This window comes from Indicator indicator, chromosome 6 (assembly GCF_027791375.1).
Source record: "Indicator indicator isolate 239-I01 chromosome 6, UM_Iind_1.1, whole genome shotgun sequence".
In the NCBI taxonomy this organism is placed as follows: Eukaryota; Metazoa; Chordata; class Aves; order Piciformes; family Indicatoridae; genus Indicator; species Indicator indicator.
In genome coordinates, this window is record NC_072015.1 from 35,101,132 (window position 1) to 35,119,918 (window position 18,787).

An 18,787-nucleotide genomic window follows, 5' to 3' on the forward strand; every position below is an offset into this window, starting at 1 on the left:
TTTCCAGAAAGATCAGGTCTTTACTCCACAAGATTTCTGCCCACTATGAAGAAAGAGAAACACCAAAATTCATCATTTCGGTGTTGAGACTGAAATGTATGGCATAAGATGTGTTTATGCCCATAGCAAGTCCGCCCAAGCCAGGGAGATGTGCAAGTCTGAATATCACAGAATTGTCAGGGTTTGAAGGGACCTCAAGGATCATCTAGCGCCATGGGCAGGGACACCTCACACTACATCAGGTTGCTCAGAGCTCCATCCAGCCTGACCTTAAAAACCTCCAGGGATGGGGCTTCTACCACCTCCCTGGGTAACCTGTTCCAGTGTTTCACCACCCTCATGGTGAAGAACTTCTTCCTAATGTTTAATCTAAATCTCCCCTCCTCTAGCTTGGATCCATTCCCCCTAGTCATATCATTACCTGACACTCCAAAAAGTCCCTCACCAGCCTTCTTGTAGGCCCCCTTCAGATACTGGAATGCTGCAATAAGGTCTCCTCAGAGCCTTCTCTTCTCCAAACTGAACAACCCCAACTCTGTCAGCCTGTCCTCACAGGAGAGGTGCTCCAGCCCTCTGATCATCCTCATGGCCTGCCTCTGGACACGTTCCAGCACGCCCGTGTGATGCATGTTTTCAGACACATACCAAAAACTTGCCCAAAAGTCATCCCATATGTAAAATACTTATGTGGCCTCATGAGCCAAGCAAAGAGATACAATTTTTTTCCTAAAAGCTTCATCTCCCTATTTGGTTAGCCTCTGTAGTTTACCTTGCTCCATCAGCCAGGCAGCAAGGTGCTGACAAGAGCTCCTGCTGTGGGGCCTTCTCCAGGGGCAGAAAAGGTACAATTTCGTAGGCAGCTTGCTGGTGCCAATGGGGACGAGGCCTCACATCTCCTCTTTTTCTCTCCCTGATCTCTTCCTCTTAGCCCTGTCACATCTGGTACCTGTCATAACAGTCAGTAAGGCAATAGTAACACTAAGAAAAGAAAATATCCACTTTTTGCCACATTAGTGTTCTGCCACTTTTTAGTGAGGTGACGCAGTTGAGGGCGGGATGCATTGAAGGCTGAGGCAGGACGAGGTCTGCGGTGGTATACACAGCCTGGAGCAGGAAAGGGAAGCAAGCCAGTTCTCAACAGCCTGGCTCATAAAACCATACTTTAAATTGGGATTTGTGTTGCATATAAAGAGCAAAACCATAACCCAGTCTCCTCCCTAAAACCAGACCCTGTAACTTTTCCTTCCTGCTTTGTAAAAGTGTTCTCCAGTGTTATCTAATGATACGATTAATCTGATTTTTCTATGAGATAAATGGCATAAATATTTGTTACATTCCTACTATTTACCTCTCCGTTACAAGAAATAGGCTTACCAAGCCTGGATGAAAAAGCACTTTCTGCATGCTATGTTGTAAGGAATCTCAAAAACATCCCCATGAGAATGAGGATATTTGACTTATTTGAAAATGTGAGTTTGATAGTGCAAAATGTTGGCATTTTTTAACTTCCAAACAGCTCTCCATGAAATGTGTAATTCTCTGACTTCAATGTAACTTGTTAACTTCAAAGTTGCAATATATAAAGCTGGGAACTATACTCATAGTTAATGTTGCATAATATTTACCATGTTTTATGTTGTTTGTAGCATACAGACTAATTGTTTCCATAGAAAATTTCCAGCTCTACAGCTTTCAAGAATTAAGCTTGGGCACACACAGTGTACTGTATTGTTTTTTTAAAATAACAAAATTGCGACTTATACCATTAAAGTGTTTGAGATTTTCCACATTTGCATGCAGAAGCTGCTATACAAAGTGCACTGATGGACATATGATTTCCCAGCTCAGATCATGATATTCTGTTGTGTGAAAATATATCCACATGAAATTTTAAGCCACTAGAAGAGCACTACCAGCAAAATTGCTCACAGGCTTCATGTAGTGTCCCAGGTGAGCCATGGCTTCAGCACCAAAAATTTGGGCTAGCAAACTTGTATCTTTGTCATACACGTCATATTTGTATGGTCTCAGATGTCTCCTTGCCCAATGGCAGAAAACAGTGTGAGTACAAAGCTCAGAACTGACTGTGAAGAAAGATGGCAGGTGCAGCATAGGTGGAAAGAAGATCATGAGGAAAGCCAGAGAATAGGAACCAGAGAGAGACAAGGGTGGGGAAACAACAGCCACTGGAAAACATGAGATACAGGGCCTGGACAGAGAGCCCAGGGTTGCTAGGTCTCTATCTTCCAGTAAGTATCATAGAAAAATTCTATGTCTATTTTCAGGTAGCTGCTTGACAGAGGAAAACTACTTTCGGCGTAACCTTCTATACCATTAATTCAAGTGAGAGGTTTCTGACAGGATATAATGGTTTTAACCTTCCTCACAGCCACTTAAAAATCAGTCCATCCTATGAAATGTCTGTATTTTCCCTAGCTGTCAGTGAGAAAGGTTGTTCTTTTTTTTTTTTATTTCATAGGAACTTATGTTAAGCAAGGGCAAATCAAGTACTCAGAAACAAGAAGATTCCTGAACTAATCTTATTCCAGCAAATGTAATTTTTATGTCCTTGTGCCATGCTAGACAAGTTGCTCAAATCAGATTTTCCAGACATATTCACTAATTGGGCATTTCTCACTGTCTGGATGCTTTTTTCTCAAAGCAATTCAAGTGGGATGAAATAATTCACAGCAGTGGAAGCTGTTCATTGAATATATCAAGTTCTATCTAAAATATCTAATCCACTATTTTCCTAACATTCATGTTCTCACCCAAATGTAAAGTCTAATTAAATGCCCACCAAAATAAAAGTGTTAAGCAGTTTTCAGGCTAGTCTTGTCCACGTGTAAGTTTTAGAGATCTTTGAAAATGCATCCAAAAGAAGTTACTGGTTATCTTCCTGAGGTGGGAGAGTTCTGAACACTGAAGTTATAAGAGCAAGAATATTGTAATAATATTTACAATAATGTTCATAATGTCTATTCTCACCATTCTAATTTTTTTTTTTATAATCTGTGTATTAAACTTTTCAAACAGTTTTAAAATCCATTAGTAAGACCAGTAAGCAAATAGTGTATAGTGCAGTCAAACAGAAAATGTGAGATTCTGAGGAGAACAGAAACAGTGACCAAGGAGGCTCGATGCCATGGGATATCTCTTCCACCCACGTGGATGACAGACAGTCAGCATGTATGACAAGCTCTTGTAAGGGAATATTAGCTTTATATTTAAAAGCACGGAAAGAAATACCTATTTCTAAGTAAGTTACAGAACTCAACTAGGCATAAGAAATGAAACATTAACTTAAAAAGGTGAGTTATCCAACAAAACAAAATGAAACAAAACAAACCAACCAACTAAACAAAAGCCTATTGCAGTATTTGTGGTCTGAAAGATTTTAGTGCCAGCACTGAATGTGCCTAAAGCTAAGCACCTTTTCAAGACAGAAACAATAGGATACACTTAAAACTTAATTAGAGGTAATAATACCTCTGGGTCCCCACAGATCTTGCCAGTCTACATCAAAATCTAGAATTTACAAAAATATCTTATGTAGTCACTCATTTCAAAAGGAAGACAAAGTATCTTTTTATTTTTAGAATACCAGAGAGAAGCTAATTCCAAAAAGGGAGGATTTTCCATTGTAAGAGATCAAAACATAACAGTTAAATATGGTACTTTCCAAGTTAATATGCAGTTAATAATAACTGCAAACCTCAGTTTGCAGTTCAGTCTCATTAAAATCTTTAGAGACTTATAATTTAAAAAAAAAATCATTATAGTGCATTCTTATGATAAATATACCTTTGTAAAAATAGCATTAGATTCCTATTCTGAATATAGAGAAAGGAAATAAATTAACTCTTGGGTAATATCCCTGAAACATAAGCAGCATGAACGGTGCTGGAGCGTAATTAGGCTTGCACAAACTCTCTCCTCCAAACACCCATACACTATATGCTATTTAGGACTAGTTTTGAAAACCATAATTAAACAGTCAGAAAACCCTTGGAAAAGTTACAAAATAACCAGCTGCATGAAAACCACAGGGAGAAAACAAACCAAGAAGTCCCCAGTTGATCGTTCAGGTTTCTTAATGAATTCTGGTAATTCCAGTAAGTTAGAAAAACAAGGAAGGACCTGAGCCACCAGCTCTGCTCCTTTCAAACTTTAACAACTATATTATGCTTCTAAAACACAAATCATTACTGAGGAGTTGCTAAGCTTACTGAAGTACATTTTTCTCCCACATGCATTCTTGTCACCTAAATCTATAGCTAATAATTCTTCTCTGCCTGCTTGTTCATCCTTACTGAAACACAGAGAACTACACTTCCCAAAGCTCCTGCTAACCTCCTTTGCCAGCCTTGAAAGGATTTTCAGGAGCTGAGAGTTTATAGTGGGGGTACAGTGCAGCATCTATACAGCATGACATGCTCTCCTGCCTCATGGTCTTTCATAGTGATGGCTGCAGCAGGGCTGGTAGAGCGACTAGTTTTGCAGAGAACTGATGAACTCAAACCCACTTGGAGCCGAAGGCATCTCTGCAGCACACCATATCAGCGAGATGGACAAAGCTGCTAGACTTTTGATGTCCAGCATTTTGGACTAAGAAACAAGCCTTATTTAAAGGACAGACAGGAGGCAACCTCTCCTTCAATATATTCAGCCATCTCCCTCTGTCCCTGTCGTGCCACTCATGCAGTATGAAGCAGGTGGAAATTATTCACGGTTCCCTGCTGGGGATTCCCTTGGCAAATGTAAGGGCGGATTAGCCGGCTCATGAGTTGTCTTCCCTACACTTCCTGGGCTGAGGAGCACAGCTAGTGGAGACTGCCAAAATACGCCTGGTGTCAGCTTACAGCTCTTGGGGGAGACTTCCTAATTGCCATAAATTAGCTGCTATTACCTGATATACAGTGGAAAATTAAGGAACTTTGACTTGCTGGCTCTCATTTCACCCTCGCTGAGACAGTGTGAAGAACATCATCACTTTGCCAGGTGTCCTCTATCAGCTGGCCAATGGAGCAAGGAGAAGAGCTTGTTCCTCCCTCCAGGTACAGAGAGTCAGGTCAGGGGGCCAGGGTGAAGGAGGGGCACAAGACCAAGATTACAGCCATGTTATCATTCTTGCTTTGAAACCTCTTGCTGCTGTGGCACTGATGGACCCTGCGTCACCACCAATCTCAATTTGATCCACGTTTTCTGTTTGAATGGTACACCTCAGGCCACAGCTTTGGTCAGCCTTCTTTACAAATGGTGTGCACATCCGAAATGGCAGGCAAAATATAGCCAGCAAAATTTTTCAAATAAATATAGCAGGAGTAAAAAAAAATACCCTACCTGTGAACAGGCACATGACTACATTCTGCCCTTTGTCTCACACCCATACAATTGAAAGGAAGAAAAAGGCCAGTTTCTGCCCTGAAATAAACAAACACTGACCGAGGTACAATTCCTATTTACACACAGGCTGAACTTGATTAGCTCTGCAGCTGTGTAAGTATAATCCAGAACAGCATCAGAAACTACTTTTAGAGGCTCTGCATAATTTGAAAGCAAACACGCCTTTGTGGCTCAGAGACAGGCAGTTGAGTCCATCACTTTGGTACAGGCTTGGCTGCAGATCCTGAAAGTCTATGGAAATCATTGTTTCTACATCCCTAATCTGTAGAGCTATGTGAGACTAATATTTGCAGGTTCTTACTGCTTACTCTGTACACAGAGAAATCTGTTTTTTACAGAGACAATGATCTAGGAGCTCTTGTTGATTTTAAGCAGCTAGGTTAGCACTACTGGAAAAGCTCCTTCACTCCACTGCTTAGGCAGTCATAGCATCAGCTCCTTTCCCCTGTGTTTGTAAAAATCTTTCTCTGGGAGTCATTTAAAACAAAAAACCATAAACCAAACCAAATTATAAAACTACACACAAATGTAGTTTCAGGTAACTTTCCAAAATAGAAAAAAAGATCTTTCCTCATCTACTTCTTTCAGCTACCTGTGGTCACAGAAGAAACTCTGATGCCTCAGGCTTGAGAGGGGACTGCTAGATTTTTCACCTGTGTCAAGTGGCCCCACACCACCATAGTCAGACCCTGTTTCTGACCCTCCTCCCTGCAGAAGCAGTCTGTACATAACATCATTTCCCAAAGAACCTAATCTGCACCCAACCCTTAGCATAAAAATAACAACTTTCAAAGTGGAAATTGAGCACAGGAGACACCTTTTCTTAGTCTTTTCTACATGGAGACTCAATGCCTTCCTACAAAAAATAGAAACAGCATGAAGAGAATTGGGTAGTGAAGCTATTCTGATCTCTTGTAGCTCGAGTAACTGAAAGAGGCCAGAGACACATCCTCAGTATTTTTACAGAAAGCCATCATTGTGGCATAAAGCTGGTACTGGTGTTTTATAATATTTAGTTAGGCAATCCTGAATGCACTGTACTGTGACTTTAAATAGTGTAGAAATATCTATTGCTATAATACAGAACACTAATAAGTAATACCTATGCCTATGTATTTCACAAATGCGAAAGCAGTGAAAAACTTCACTTTCAAAATTAACTCTGATCTGCAGATTTTGATACTGAACTTTTTAATCACTACGTTTGAATAATATTGGGGGATTGGTATTTAATACACTGCTTTCAAGTAGGTTTATCAAGTGTCTAATGAAGCAGAATGTTCATCTCCTTTGTCTTCTGAGTGAGGACTCCTTTATTACAGTGTAGTATCTTTTCGTTTTAATGCTGCTCTGCAGTGGATTGCCAGCTCATTAATTTTTCTGCTATAACACCCAAATCCCTTTGCTGATCAGTGTGCTGGATGATTGATTCCCTGCTCCCAGACTAATTTTTTACATTGGGCTGCATTTACCATCTGGTAGATAAATCACCCAAAACACTCAAATTTGGAGTCCGGTTCCAGTGATCCTCTTTGTTTGCTCAGCAAGCAGCACAAATACCACTTGTAAATGTGGAGGTTGTGTTCTCTCACCTGGACAACTCCTCTGTATTACAAACAGAGGTTTTAACAAAGAGCATCGAGATAGTGATAAGCCTCTTAATACTTCATAAAAAAATCAAAATTAGGCAGCTGTTCTTTGTGTTTTCTAGCCAGAATTTTTGTTTCATCCGTAGCATAGCCACTTGTTTCTCTTGTGAAAGAGGGTATTTCTTACAGCTCAGAACACATTTTGCACATTTCAAACACATACAACTATTTTTGCAAAGGTGTAAACATCCGCACACACAAAATAAAAGAGAAGCTAAAAAGAGAAGAAATACCATGAAATAAATTGCCTTCCCAACACATTTTTTATTAACAAAAAGAAAAATAACAATTCTATAACCTCAACAGAAACCTGTCCACTTTATTTTCACTTTTCATAAAATTATACTTCTAATCAAATCAGGGAAAAGGAACTCTGCTTCACAGAATTGTCTAGGTAAACTTTTCTGAGAGGTGGATGATGAAGGAAAAGCTGCTGGATGGACACGGTGCCTTAGGGAAGTAACAGATCATCTGCACACCAGTACACATGGAGGTACTGCTTGTGGGAGTGGTCCCTTTATTTAGCCTTTTTAAGGATTTTCTGCTGCCCCTCTCTGCCCTGGAGAACCCATACTGCACAACAAACTGACCTCTGCCTCTCCCAGAGGGATCAGATAAAGGCAGCACACAATTAGAGTCAATACTAATTAGCAAAATGTAAACATTTAATTAGATCAATGCTTCCCTGAGACTTAGAACAACAAACTGCTACCTAGCCACAAATTTCTATCAAAGTTTCAATGGAAATAACTGTTGAAAACACTGAACTGTCTCAGTCAGCCAGCTAAAGACTTTCTATCTTGGTCATGTGTTTTATGGACACCCTTGAGGCTTACCTTACATTTTCAAAAGCATTCACTCATTTTGAATACACATTTGAATAGACTATTAGGGGCATTTTTCTGCATATGCACTGACACCAGTGCCTAGCCTGTATCTCAGGCTTCTATCCTGCTTTTGTCCAGATCCTTGTTTGGTTTAAGGAAATTTAGCAGCTTGTGAAGATTATTACCTAACCCCCCGTCCTTTATAGTCACGTATGGAACCGCGCGTGAAACAGCCTCTGAATAGGAGAGGAAGGAAAACTCTTGCAAGGTACAAACTGCTCTCCCTGCTTCAGGTTTAATCAACAGAGCAGTTTCTCACCAGCTGCTGAAATATGTGTGTTTATAGGTTTTCCACAGTCGCACACAAGTAAATGTGATGTCATTGGGGGTTGTGCATTTCTTTGTCCATCATCACATGCAGCGCTCACATGAGCTAGTGACCAAGACCGGTAAAATGCTACTCGAAGCAGGATTTTTTGATCAGCAGTAGGTGAACACTGAAATGTGTCATACTCCTGAAGCTGACTGGAAATGTGTCATTCTGGGAAATAATCAGGGCTGGATCTGGGGTGAAGCAATTAGATCTCCTAAAACTGAGCATTTCACGTACACCTTGAACAGACTGTTGGTAATCTAGGGCAGACTGATGGGAGTTTGCACAGATCCAGCTCTCTGGCTTGGCCCCATCATTCACCCCATCTGCTTCCACATCGATCCAGTGAGACTGGTGCAAGGCAGAGGAGATGCCCCCAGGCCTTTTCTTAAGGAACCCGGCTGTCACCTGCCAGCAAGTCAGGCAGCTGGAATGAGGCTGCCTGCAGAGGCTTTGTGAATGGGCAGAGAGATTTTCAGGAGGCTTTGGCCTCCAGACCAGACTTGAGAAGAGCCATTTTATGTCCTGAACACACTTTTGCTCCTTTGTCAAGAACATCGTACCTGTCCTCTTCTTCAGCTGTGCTCCATGGGATGCTCTGTGTATCTTATGAGAGCACAGATTGTTTAGCACCTATTTAAGATAGGCAGGAGCATAGGGAGGTCTCAGCCTGGGAGTAATGGGCCATGGGAGGAGCTGGCAGAAAACTCAGAGAAGCCAGGTCCCTTCAGAAAAATTACTGATGGTTCTATTCTTCTTCTCTTTCATTTTCACACATTTTCCTGCTGGTCTTAATTAGCACTATTTTTGAAGCTTGGATGAGGATCCTGCCAGCTTGAACATGGTTTTATAATGTGGGTGTTTCGAGACTGTAATTGCCACTAAATTTATTTTTATAATACTAAGTCAAAAGAGAGGTATTACAAGGATTTAATTTTATTTTGAACCAGATCCTTTAAACACTGCTGCTATAACACATAATCTATTATCAGAAAGCTCTTGTCTTTTCGGTCCTCATAAATTGTCTACTATAATAAGAATTTAAATTATCCTAAAATAAATCCCTATTTGCTAGTCCAATGATGCCTCCTCGCAAACTGTACTATGACCAATGAGGTAGTTTTAGAGTAACTTTAAAAAATTGAGTATTGCTATCTGTGTAACATTAAATTGCTGTCTAAGCCAGAGAAAATCACATCAGCAATAAACATGCAAATGCAAGCAAAGACTGGTCTGTCTCCCAGCTCCCACTCAGCCAGGTCTGGGGATGTAACTGGGTCAGCAAGAACAGAAGTGTGCTAGGTACTCCTCTAGCAAAGACCTTCACTGCCATCTTGCTCCTCACTCCAAAGAAGACAAAGGTTCCCTGGTAAGAATCTCTAAGAGAAAAAAGAATTTCCTGATATTGTTGTTTGTTTGTTCTTTTTTGCAATAAGAACATGTGACTCATCAATACCAACTATTCAAAAAACCAATGGCACCGCTAGATATAAACCTAATAACACAAGGTGAAATAATTCTGCTCTCAGATCCCCTTGTAACCATCTGTGAACTAAATCAGAACTGAAGATACACTGTAGCTGTTCATCGAGACAAAGGGACAGACTTAAGGCTCTCTGGGAATCTTTAATTTTATCAGATCGCAAATTTGATTGCTGATTTTACTCCTAAGAAGATTTTGTCTTTATATCTTTATCCTTTTCTGGAAGAAAAATACAACACAAGGCAGACCATTTTGCCAAAAAAAAAAAAAAAAGCTTCATAAAATAAAATTTACTATGAATTGATTTAGTCAGACAAGCTCTTTTCTACATACTTAGGAGTTCCACAAAATTCAATTCCACTGTCTTATACTCTTTCTGGTTTATCCTATATTTCTAAATTGTTAGAATCATAGAATCGTTTCGGTTGGAAAAGACCTCGAAGATCAGCAAGTCCAACCACCATGGCCATTAAACTATGTCCTGAAGTGCCACGTCTACACATTTTTTTAACACCTCCAGGGACACTCACTCCACCACCTCCCTGGGCAGCCTATTCCAATGGTTGACTCCTCTTTCAATGAAGAAGTTTTTCCTAATATCCAGTCCAAACCTTCCCTGGCTCAGTCTGAGGCCATTTCCTCTCATTCTACCACTTGACACGAGGGAGAAGAGACCAACCACCACCTCATTACAACCACTTTTCAGGTAGTTGTGGAGAGACTTTCACAATGATGCAAGAATAAGCTATAGGAGAGAGGATTATTTTGTATACAGCATATTATTTAATTATAACTTTCTTAGGAAGAATGACTTCTTAAAGAAGAATTTATAAAGAACTTCCTTGGTTTTCAGCTCTATTGAATACTACAGGATGCCTAGAAAAAGACATTCTTTCAACTTAAAAAATGCCAAAATGTTCTCTACCTCCTCTTCTGTTCTACAGCATCTATAGGGACTGCTCAAGAGGATAAGCAAGACTCTAGAGTCAGACGAATAGATCCTTTTCCAATACCCCTGTTGCTCAGCAGTTTTTCTTCCCCAAATGTTACAGCTACTGTTATTCTAGGAACTTCTGCCATTACCTGCTTTGTGGACACTTGCCAAAGTCTGACCACAGGCTGGGAAAGTTACAAGCACTTTCATCTGACAGATCAATGGTGGAACGTGATAATCTCTTTATAGAAAAAAGGAAATTGAGCCTCCTGTCAATACCTGTGGGATTCTCTGCCTTCACACTTCTCTACTCAAAGACCTTGACCACAGCTTCTTTTTTTTCAAGTCCAAGTAAATATTAACTTTCCCCTTTATCCAGTCTACTGTCAGCTCTAGAAGAAAACCAGCAGGCTCTAAGTACAAAATACTTATCCTTACATCAACAGCAAGAAAAGGTCCAGACTTCTTGTTTTCCCTTCAACAGGAATTATCAGAGAGGTCTTGTTTCCCTGGCAGTATTTTTTCACAACAGAGTGCTCCTTTTTTCACCTTTTCAAAAAATTATAAAGAAATTGGATTCAATCCAGTCCGCGTAGTCAGGCCTTGAATGCTCCATCATGCTACTGGTTCTCACTAGTGACAATGATGGTGTGACACCTGGTACAAGATGATTTTCTGCTATTCTGACACTTTCAGTTCTACTTTAATTACCTTTCAGCTTTTTGATCAGCATAAGAATCTGTAATGCAAGGACATTTCATGTCTAAGTAATTAACACTAAAGGAAAACAAATATGTGCATGCTATTGTCTGAGTTTTAATTTATCTTTTTAATAATTGTTTTTACTTTTTACTTAGTGTTAAAACTATTTGTGCCTTATGATAGTTTCTTGAAGTGATATGTAACCTGAATCTTGAAGTGATATGTAACTTGACCGAGTTTAGATTATTTACTTCAGAAGTTCAATTGGCAGAAACACGTATCACAGTTTATTTGACTTGACTGTTATAATTAATTTACAGGAGCATAAGTCATAGCATCTTACATAAAATAATCAATTATTCTAGTCTCATCCATGGTTTCAGGTCAAGTTTATCCATGCAAATAAAAAAATATGTGTAATTCTTAGGCTGATTTGCCTGAACCTGTATCTCTGCTTTTACATTCTTGCCAATGTGGTTGCATCTCTTAAACCCAAATTATTTTGGTTTTGTGCAACTTAGAACAATATACCAAAAAAACCCTCACTCCCTTAATCTTCACAAAACCCACAAAGGGTACATCTGTTCCAGCTGATAAGCATGGATCAAAGCCAGTCTTGAGGCCACATCTCATTCTGGTTCAGAGACTCCCTACTGAGCCTAGGCAGAAACCAAGGTCAAGCTCGACAGACCAGCAGTGCCTGAGGTTTATATTCTCACAAATCCATGTTCATATCTGCCATGTGGATTGGGCACAAGCATGGTCAGTAGGGCTATGTGTTTGTGTTCAGCTCTTCCCCATCACAACAGTCTGCACTCAAGCTTCAAACAACACACAAACCTAGAGTGACAAAAAGTGTACATACTAATTTTGTCTATAAACCAAGTCTTCAACTCAAGTGTAGATGTATCAGATGTGAGTAGCCTTACAAAGTTTCAGTTACTACAGCTCACACATAATAGATAACATGCTTAAAGCAGTGATAGTTCATCCTGGTTTGAACCCTAAAGCTCTAATTTGCCAATAAATACAGAGAGCATTTTTGAGAGTGTGCCGCCTTCTCAGTGCTGACATATCTTAGATGCTCCTGAGAAAGAAGTTCCTGCAAAAATGATTGAATAGTCATCTCCCTAAGGAAGTGTTTCCTGAGGCACTGAGAACTTGTGCCCCCAATGTTGTGTTTCTAACCACACCATACTCTTATTCATCTAGGTTTTTAGCTCTTCTTAGATTCTCAGTGTCTCATTCTGCAACTGTCACTTTCAGAAGGAAGCAGAGTTAGCAAAGGCAAGGGCAATGTTCATGCCGAGACAGTGTCCTGCAGAGGCAAAGGATTCCATGTACTCCCCTGCTTCGGTTTAGCCTCTGTGACCTCAGATTTTGCCCTTCCCATCATTTTTCACAAGCTGTCAAGCAAGAGCGCACCACTGGTGACTCACACACAAGATGCAGAAGAGAGGTTCTTAATGTCTAGTTCTGGATTACAGCAGCCATGAGTATGTTACATGCACCATATCAAACTGCTACACAGCAAGATTTGAGCAGATTATTTTTTTCCTGAAACATGCATGCTATGACTCTTCTGCTAGCACTGGTATCCAACAATAGTAAGCTGAAGGCATCACTGCTACAGGATCTGGAGGACAGACTCGAAGGCATCTAACTAATGGAAACAAAGTCCCTAACAGAACAGCCTCCATCGCACATCAGGGATGAAGGGTGACAACAACTTCATCAGGGAATGTCAAAGAAAAAAGACTTGCAGATTCTGAATGAGATCACATTCATTGACAGTAGAAAGCTGAAGTGAAGATGAGACAAAAAGAGTTATTATTTTCCTGTGGCACTGCACTCACTTCCAATAATAGTGACAGCAGCCATACTTTAAATGCACTGCTCCCTCTGTGGGTGTGCAGCAATTAATAATTAATACACATTTTATTTTCTGTCATTATACTACACAGATTTATGATGATGCTCCTGAACATTTCTGCCTTGTCTGCATTTAAGCTGGATCTCCTCTTGCTTGTCTTGCTCACTTTCTGTGCCCTTCCCAACTCTTCTTCTAAAACTCTGTTCACACATGGGATAAAGGCATGCTTTGAAAACAAAATCCTACGATGTGGCCAGTTCTTGCCACCCTTGTCCATACTCTGTGACCTGACTCCATTCTCAGCTGTGTATTTTTTCTCATACTGCTTTCTTACCCTCTTCTGCTTGTGTGCTTTCTACTTCCATCCTTCTTCAGGATCCCCTCTTGTTCAACCTTCAGATGCTTTTATCCTGCTGATGTTGTCTACCCCTCCCTTCTTGCGCTAACACATTTAAAAATATCAAAACGTGAATTTTGCTCACGTTTGCTGTACTCCCATTGGCTTACCATGTTCTTTGCTTCATCTCCTTTTTCTACTGTTTCCAATTCTCTGTTTGTCTAATTTAATCCATGAGTTATTCAAGGGCAGAAATCATTTCTCTAAAGAACACTGAACATTAAGATAATGTATATATGGTGAAGGATGGCTCCACTACAGCTTTCTCTGCTGTTCTAAAAATTTACAAGCTTTTTGACAGCTTGTACTTTCATGCTCAATAAACAGCCTGACACAGACTCAGCCAATCACAGGATACTTTCTTTTGTCTCTCTATCCTCTTCCTCTCTCTAATCAGTAATTTCCATCTACTTTTATCTACAACCTATATCAAACATGCTATGACTGCACAAAAGGAAAGCATTCACACCCCTCAGAAGAGGAATTCCATGAAAGAGAAGGTGTCCTCAATTTTTCCTTGATCTCATTCAATCCTCTTTACTCACTTCACTCATAGAGCATTTAAGAAACCAGGGGCAGTGCATGGCCTATGAGAGTTATAGGAGGTGTGCAATATCGTCCCAAACAAGCATATTTCAGTACATGAAGGGACAGTAAGCTGAAAGTCCTACCAATAGAAATGTATCCCTGTTAACTGAATTTTCAGGCATACAAACCCAAAGCAATGCACAGGGCAGTATCTCCTGTTACATCTGTGCACCTCTCATCAAGATCTTCAGCGTTTGGTCAGTTACAATCAAATTGCAACCTCTGCAGCTGCCTCACATGTGACCAGAACATATCACAGAAAACATCCAGTTGGAAGGGACCTCAAAGATCATCCGTTCAAACTTCAACCCAGCACTGAAGGGTCAATACTAAAACATGTCCCTAATCTTACACCAGAGACTCAACTGGACTTAAACTGAAACTCAAGATGCCCCTGCACAGTGTGTGTCTCCAGAGAGTAGCAGCAGATTAGGAGTTCATGAACAAACTACAATTTTGTACTTACCTTTGCACTTGGGATGCTTAATAACCCCCTGTAGTTCACAACCTTTATTAAGGACACAACTATTTTATAGCCTGAGCACCGAAGCAAGCATCACACCACACTACTCATGAGCAGTCCATGAGTATCAGAAATGTTACAGAAGGTGCCTACAGGTAGTGCTGGAAATAATATAATAGCTCTCTAAAACACCAACCTAAAATTATCTTTTCCAGAAAGAAAAAAAATTGGTTTTACCTCATTCTGGGTCAAATGGGGCTATTTCACTTTGCTAACTTAGGAAAGAATGGATTGGCAGAAGAACAAAGACATAAAAGTCCACATTGTCAGTTAACTCCAGATATGTCTTAATTATCTGTTTCCTGCTCTAATAGCTTGATTGTGTGTTCTCCTCTTGGCTGGGGATGAAGCAATTATATCAGAATTTAACAAAAGACCAAACCTCTATTTATGTGCCAAAAGCATAGAATCAAGGCTGAAAAAGCTCTCTTAACTTTCCTGTTGCTTGTTTGTGTCCTCCACCTTTGAATGTTCTTTTGCTACAGCACACTCTTTCTTAAGCAGTATATTGTGGAGGAATAAAGGAGAGGAGTTCATAATTTCCTAAAAATTTAGCAATAAACAAATGTAGCTACATAACCCCGTGATGATAAAATGGTATAAGATCAAGGAACCATCCCAAGACCTATTGGACTTGATGATTTTAAAGGTCTTTTCCAAATAGATGATTCCACGATTCTATGAAAAAGTGTAAGAAACTGTTCCAGGGCAGCAAGTCAACCTGATGCAAACACTAAAATGACAATAACAGGGGAGAAAAGAAATTTGCTTCACCAAGTAGGGAAAGTAATTCAGAGAGTCCAAATGACTGAAGAAAAAAGTAGTAATAGTGTTCCCAAGTTTAACTTTCAGTATAAATAGCAATGTGAATGGTAGCAGTCCACTGAGAAAGGTGCTAAAGCCAATGCCTGGCCCTATGTGTAAACATAGCAAACATCTTCTGCGGGCAGTAGAGCTTATCCAGTAAAAGTTAATGAAGCTATGCAGAGGTAAGCAAGAAGAAAATCTGTCCCAGATATTATATGTTGGTATTAGTTCCTTCAAAATTAATGCTGACAACTGAAACACTGTAGTTTTACATGAGACAGTCAAAACATAACAGAATCTAACTTCTTCATTTTTAAATGACATTTTCCTTCCACATGTCTGTAGTTACACTGGAAACAGTGCCTGCCATACATACATATATAGCACATATGTATATCTGCTTCTCCCTATTTTTAGTAGAACCAAATCATTCTGCATGTTTTCAATATAGCATATGGCCTTCTAATTCCAGATTGGAGAAACCCTCTTTCCTTGATGGTTTCTAAATAATGGTATCATTTGTGTGTTCCACATTATCTTGGAAACTTCCTCCTATATTTCATCAGCCTACCATATTTAATCTCACTGATTTATGCACATGCTGCGGTCTAATGACCCACATGTCTCTGATGGGTAAGCCACTAACGCCAGTGACACATTAACCTGTTAACCTCTCTTTTAAAATAACCATGATATTCACACAGATAGAATGAAAAAGTCCAGCAGCAGTAAAACAGTAGCACTGTAGCATCACACACTCATACAGTATATGTCTAAACTGGGTAAAATAAAGAACAAATGAGCATTTTGGGAGTGAACAGCAGTTACATTTATTATGTTGCAAAATTATTTTGCCTCAGTTTGCTGGTCTGCAAATTTGATAGCCAACTCCAGCAGCATTATCCAAATCATAAAATGTAATTGGGAGGGAGATCACTATTCCGTTCAGGCCTTTCTTGAAAGCAGGTACACAGTTTGGGGTCCCTATCCTGGAAGGTACCGAGACTTTCTTCCAACGAGTCCACTGCCTTCTGAATCCCGCTGAAGACAATGGGAGCTCGGGAGGATGCGGGAGGGAGGGGGGGAGGGTGGAGGATATGCTCTGTGCACAGGGCGAAAAATGTTCATCACCTTGGAGAAGGCACTTTGTGCAGCTCTCGGCGGCGATCCTTACAATGAAATAAACCTACCGTTCTAGAAAGCAGCAGGAGGCATACGCAGCCAATGTTTGGAGAAAAACAAAAACTGCCTTCTCTAAATATTAGTTTTAGAACAAAACCAAGTATTTCTAACGAAGCATAAACTTTATATTGTATGTATACCTCAAGACAGACGAAAACTCACTGCTGTCATCCCGAACCGATGCATCTACATGGGCACTGTACTAGACCCGAGTGTACTTCAGCACAGGATGGGAAGGCACAATACAACACCCTCCTGTCATTCAAACAACACTGGGGGAATCCCTAGAAAGCTTATCTCGCGCACACGGAGTGTTTTGTTGTCTACCTGTCATCCAAAATGACTCTACCCAGCAGCCCGCAGATGTCCGGACGGGGGGCTGCCCTAGCCACGGGCTGCACCCACGAACAGAGTGGGACCGAGCAATACCCCGTGTGAGCGCCGTCAGAGCCCGCGCTCCCGGCGGCCTCCCGGCTCTTCGCCTGAGACAGGACGGGGAGGAAGCGGCGGGGGGAACGGGGCGGCCGGCGAGCACCTGCCGGCACTGCGGGGGGCGGAGGCGGAGGGGAACAACAAAAACCAAGAGACACGGGCAAACTCCTTCCTTTCGGCCGGGCACCGCTGGAGAAGAGGTCCCTTCTCCGGGGGCTCCCCACGCCTACCCACCCCTGTCCCCGCAAAAGGGGTTCTCCCCGCCGCACCGGAGGCCGGGGCGGACGCTGCTCCTTTGTTTTCCGCCGCCCGCGGGGCCGCGCCGGGCCGAGGCCGGGCCGGGGCGGGAGCGAAGGGGGCGCCGCGCTCGGCCCTCCACGTGCACGCGTGGGCTGCCCGCGGAGGGGGCCGCGGGAGCCAGCGGGGCTTTACCTGAGCAGTTGATGCCTTTCCCCTTGCCGCCGCCCTGGCACTCCGAACCGGGCAGGGGGTGGGAAGCGCGGCCGGCGGGCAGCGCGGAGAGGGCGAGCACCAGGAGGGCTGAGGTGTAGCACAGCGCCAGGGGTGGTCCCGCTCGCAGCAGCGGCCGGGCGGCGGATGGGCTCTCTCCCAGCATGGCGAGGGGCGGCCGAGGAGCAGCGCCGGCGGCAGCGGGATGGCGGCGACGTCAGGCCCGCAGCATCAACCGGAGCCCGCGGCGCCGCCCGGGCGGGACCGTCCTTTCTCCGCCGCGCTGAAGCACACCTTCAGCATCCCCGCCGCGGCGGGCCGCGCGCACCAGCCGACTGCCGCTGCCGCCTCCGCCGTTGCCCGGTCGCGGACAGGGCTGGCTCCGACTGTGCAGCGCGGCACCCCGTAGCCCGGAGGTGCGGCGGCCGCCTCCGCTCCTGGCCGCCGGCGGGGCTGCCTCGCCCCGGCCGCGCTCCTTTGTGCGCGGCGCCCGGCAGCGCCGCCGCTCCGCCTGCAACAAAGGGAGCGGAGCCGAAGCGACTGCTACTGCTGCTGCTTCTGCCGCCGCCGCCGCCGCCGCCGCCGCGGAGGGAGAGGAGGAGGGAAAGAAAGGGGAGGAATCACACGTGATGGCAGCCCCCTCCCCCGGGACCGAAGGGGAGGTGAGGGGTTTCTCCGCGTTCGGCGGGCAGGGCGAGCGGCAGTGGCAGCGCACGGCGAGGCCGCCCCCGAGAGGAGAGGGTGGAGGGACTCTGGCGCGTCGGGTGGCTGGGTAGGGCCGGCGGTGGGTACCGCCGAAAGGCGTGCGGGGACAGTAATGATGGGTGAGTGAAACAGAGCGGGTCCCAAGGGGCGATGAGGAAGGAGAGCCACGGGGCACGTTGTGTGTCATCCCACGAGATGGCTCGTTATTCACGAGTAAGCCGGCGTGAGTCGACGTGGGGAAGAAAGCAAAGAGACCATCTCTGCTACTGATTAGTTGTAACGGGTGTGTTTAATTTTTTCTGAACAGAAGCCCAGCGTGTGTGGCGGGAGCATTTGTACCGATCCAAGTAAATAAAGGTTGAAGGTAGTGACTTTCATAACCCAGTGCTTCACTACCTAGGGGTTTTCCAGTCCTTTACTTGGTGACACTTCAGAGGGTCAGACGCACTGCATGGG

General features: G+C 42.8%; 1 protein-coding gene across 1 annotated transcript in view; it reads right to left on the reverse strand.

Moving 5' to 3' along the window:
* Positions 1–17,792, reverse strand: part of TMEFF1 (transmembrane protein with EGF like and two follistatin like domains 1) — a 128,452-nt gene extending 110,660 nt beyond the window's left edge. The window contains exon 1 of the mRNA XM_054381615.1: positions 17,609–17,792. Coding sequence (XP_054237590.1) covers positions 17,609–17,792 — 184 coding nt within the window. The remainder of the gene's footprint in view (positions 1–17,608) is intronic.
* Positions 17,793–18,787: the final 995 nt, after the last annotated feature.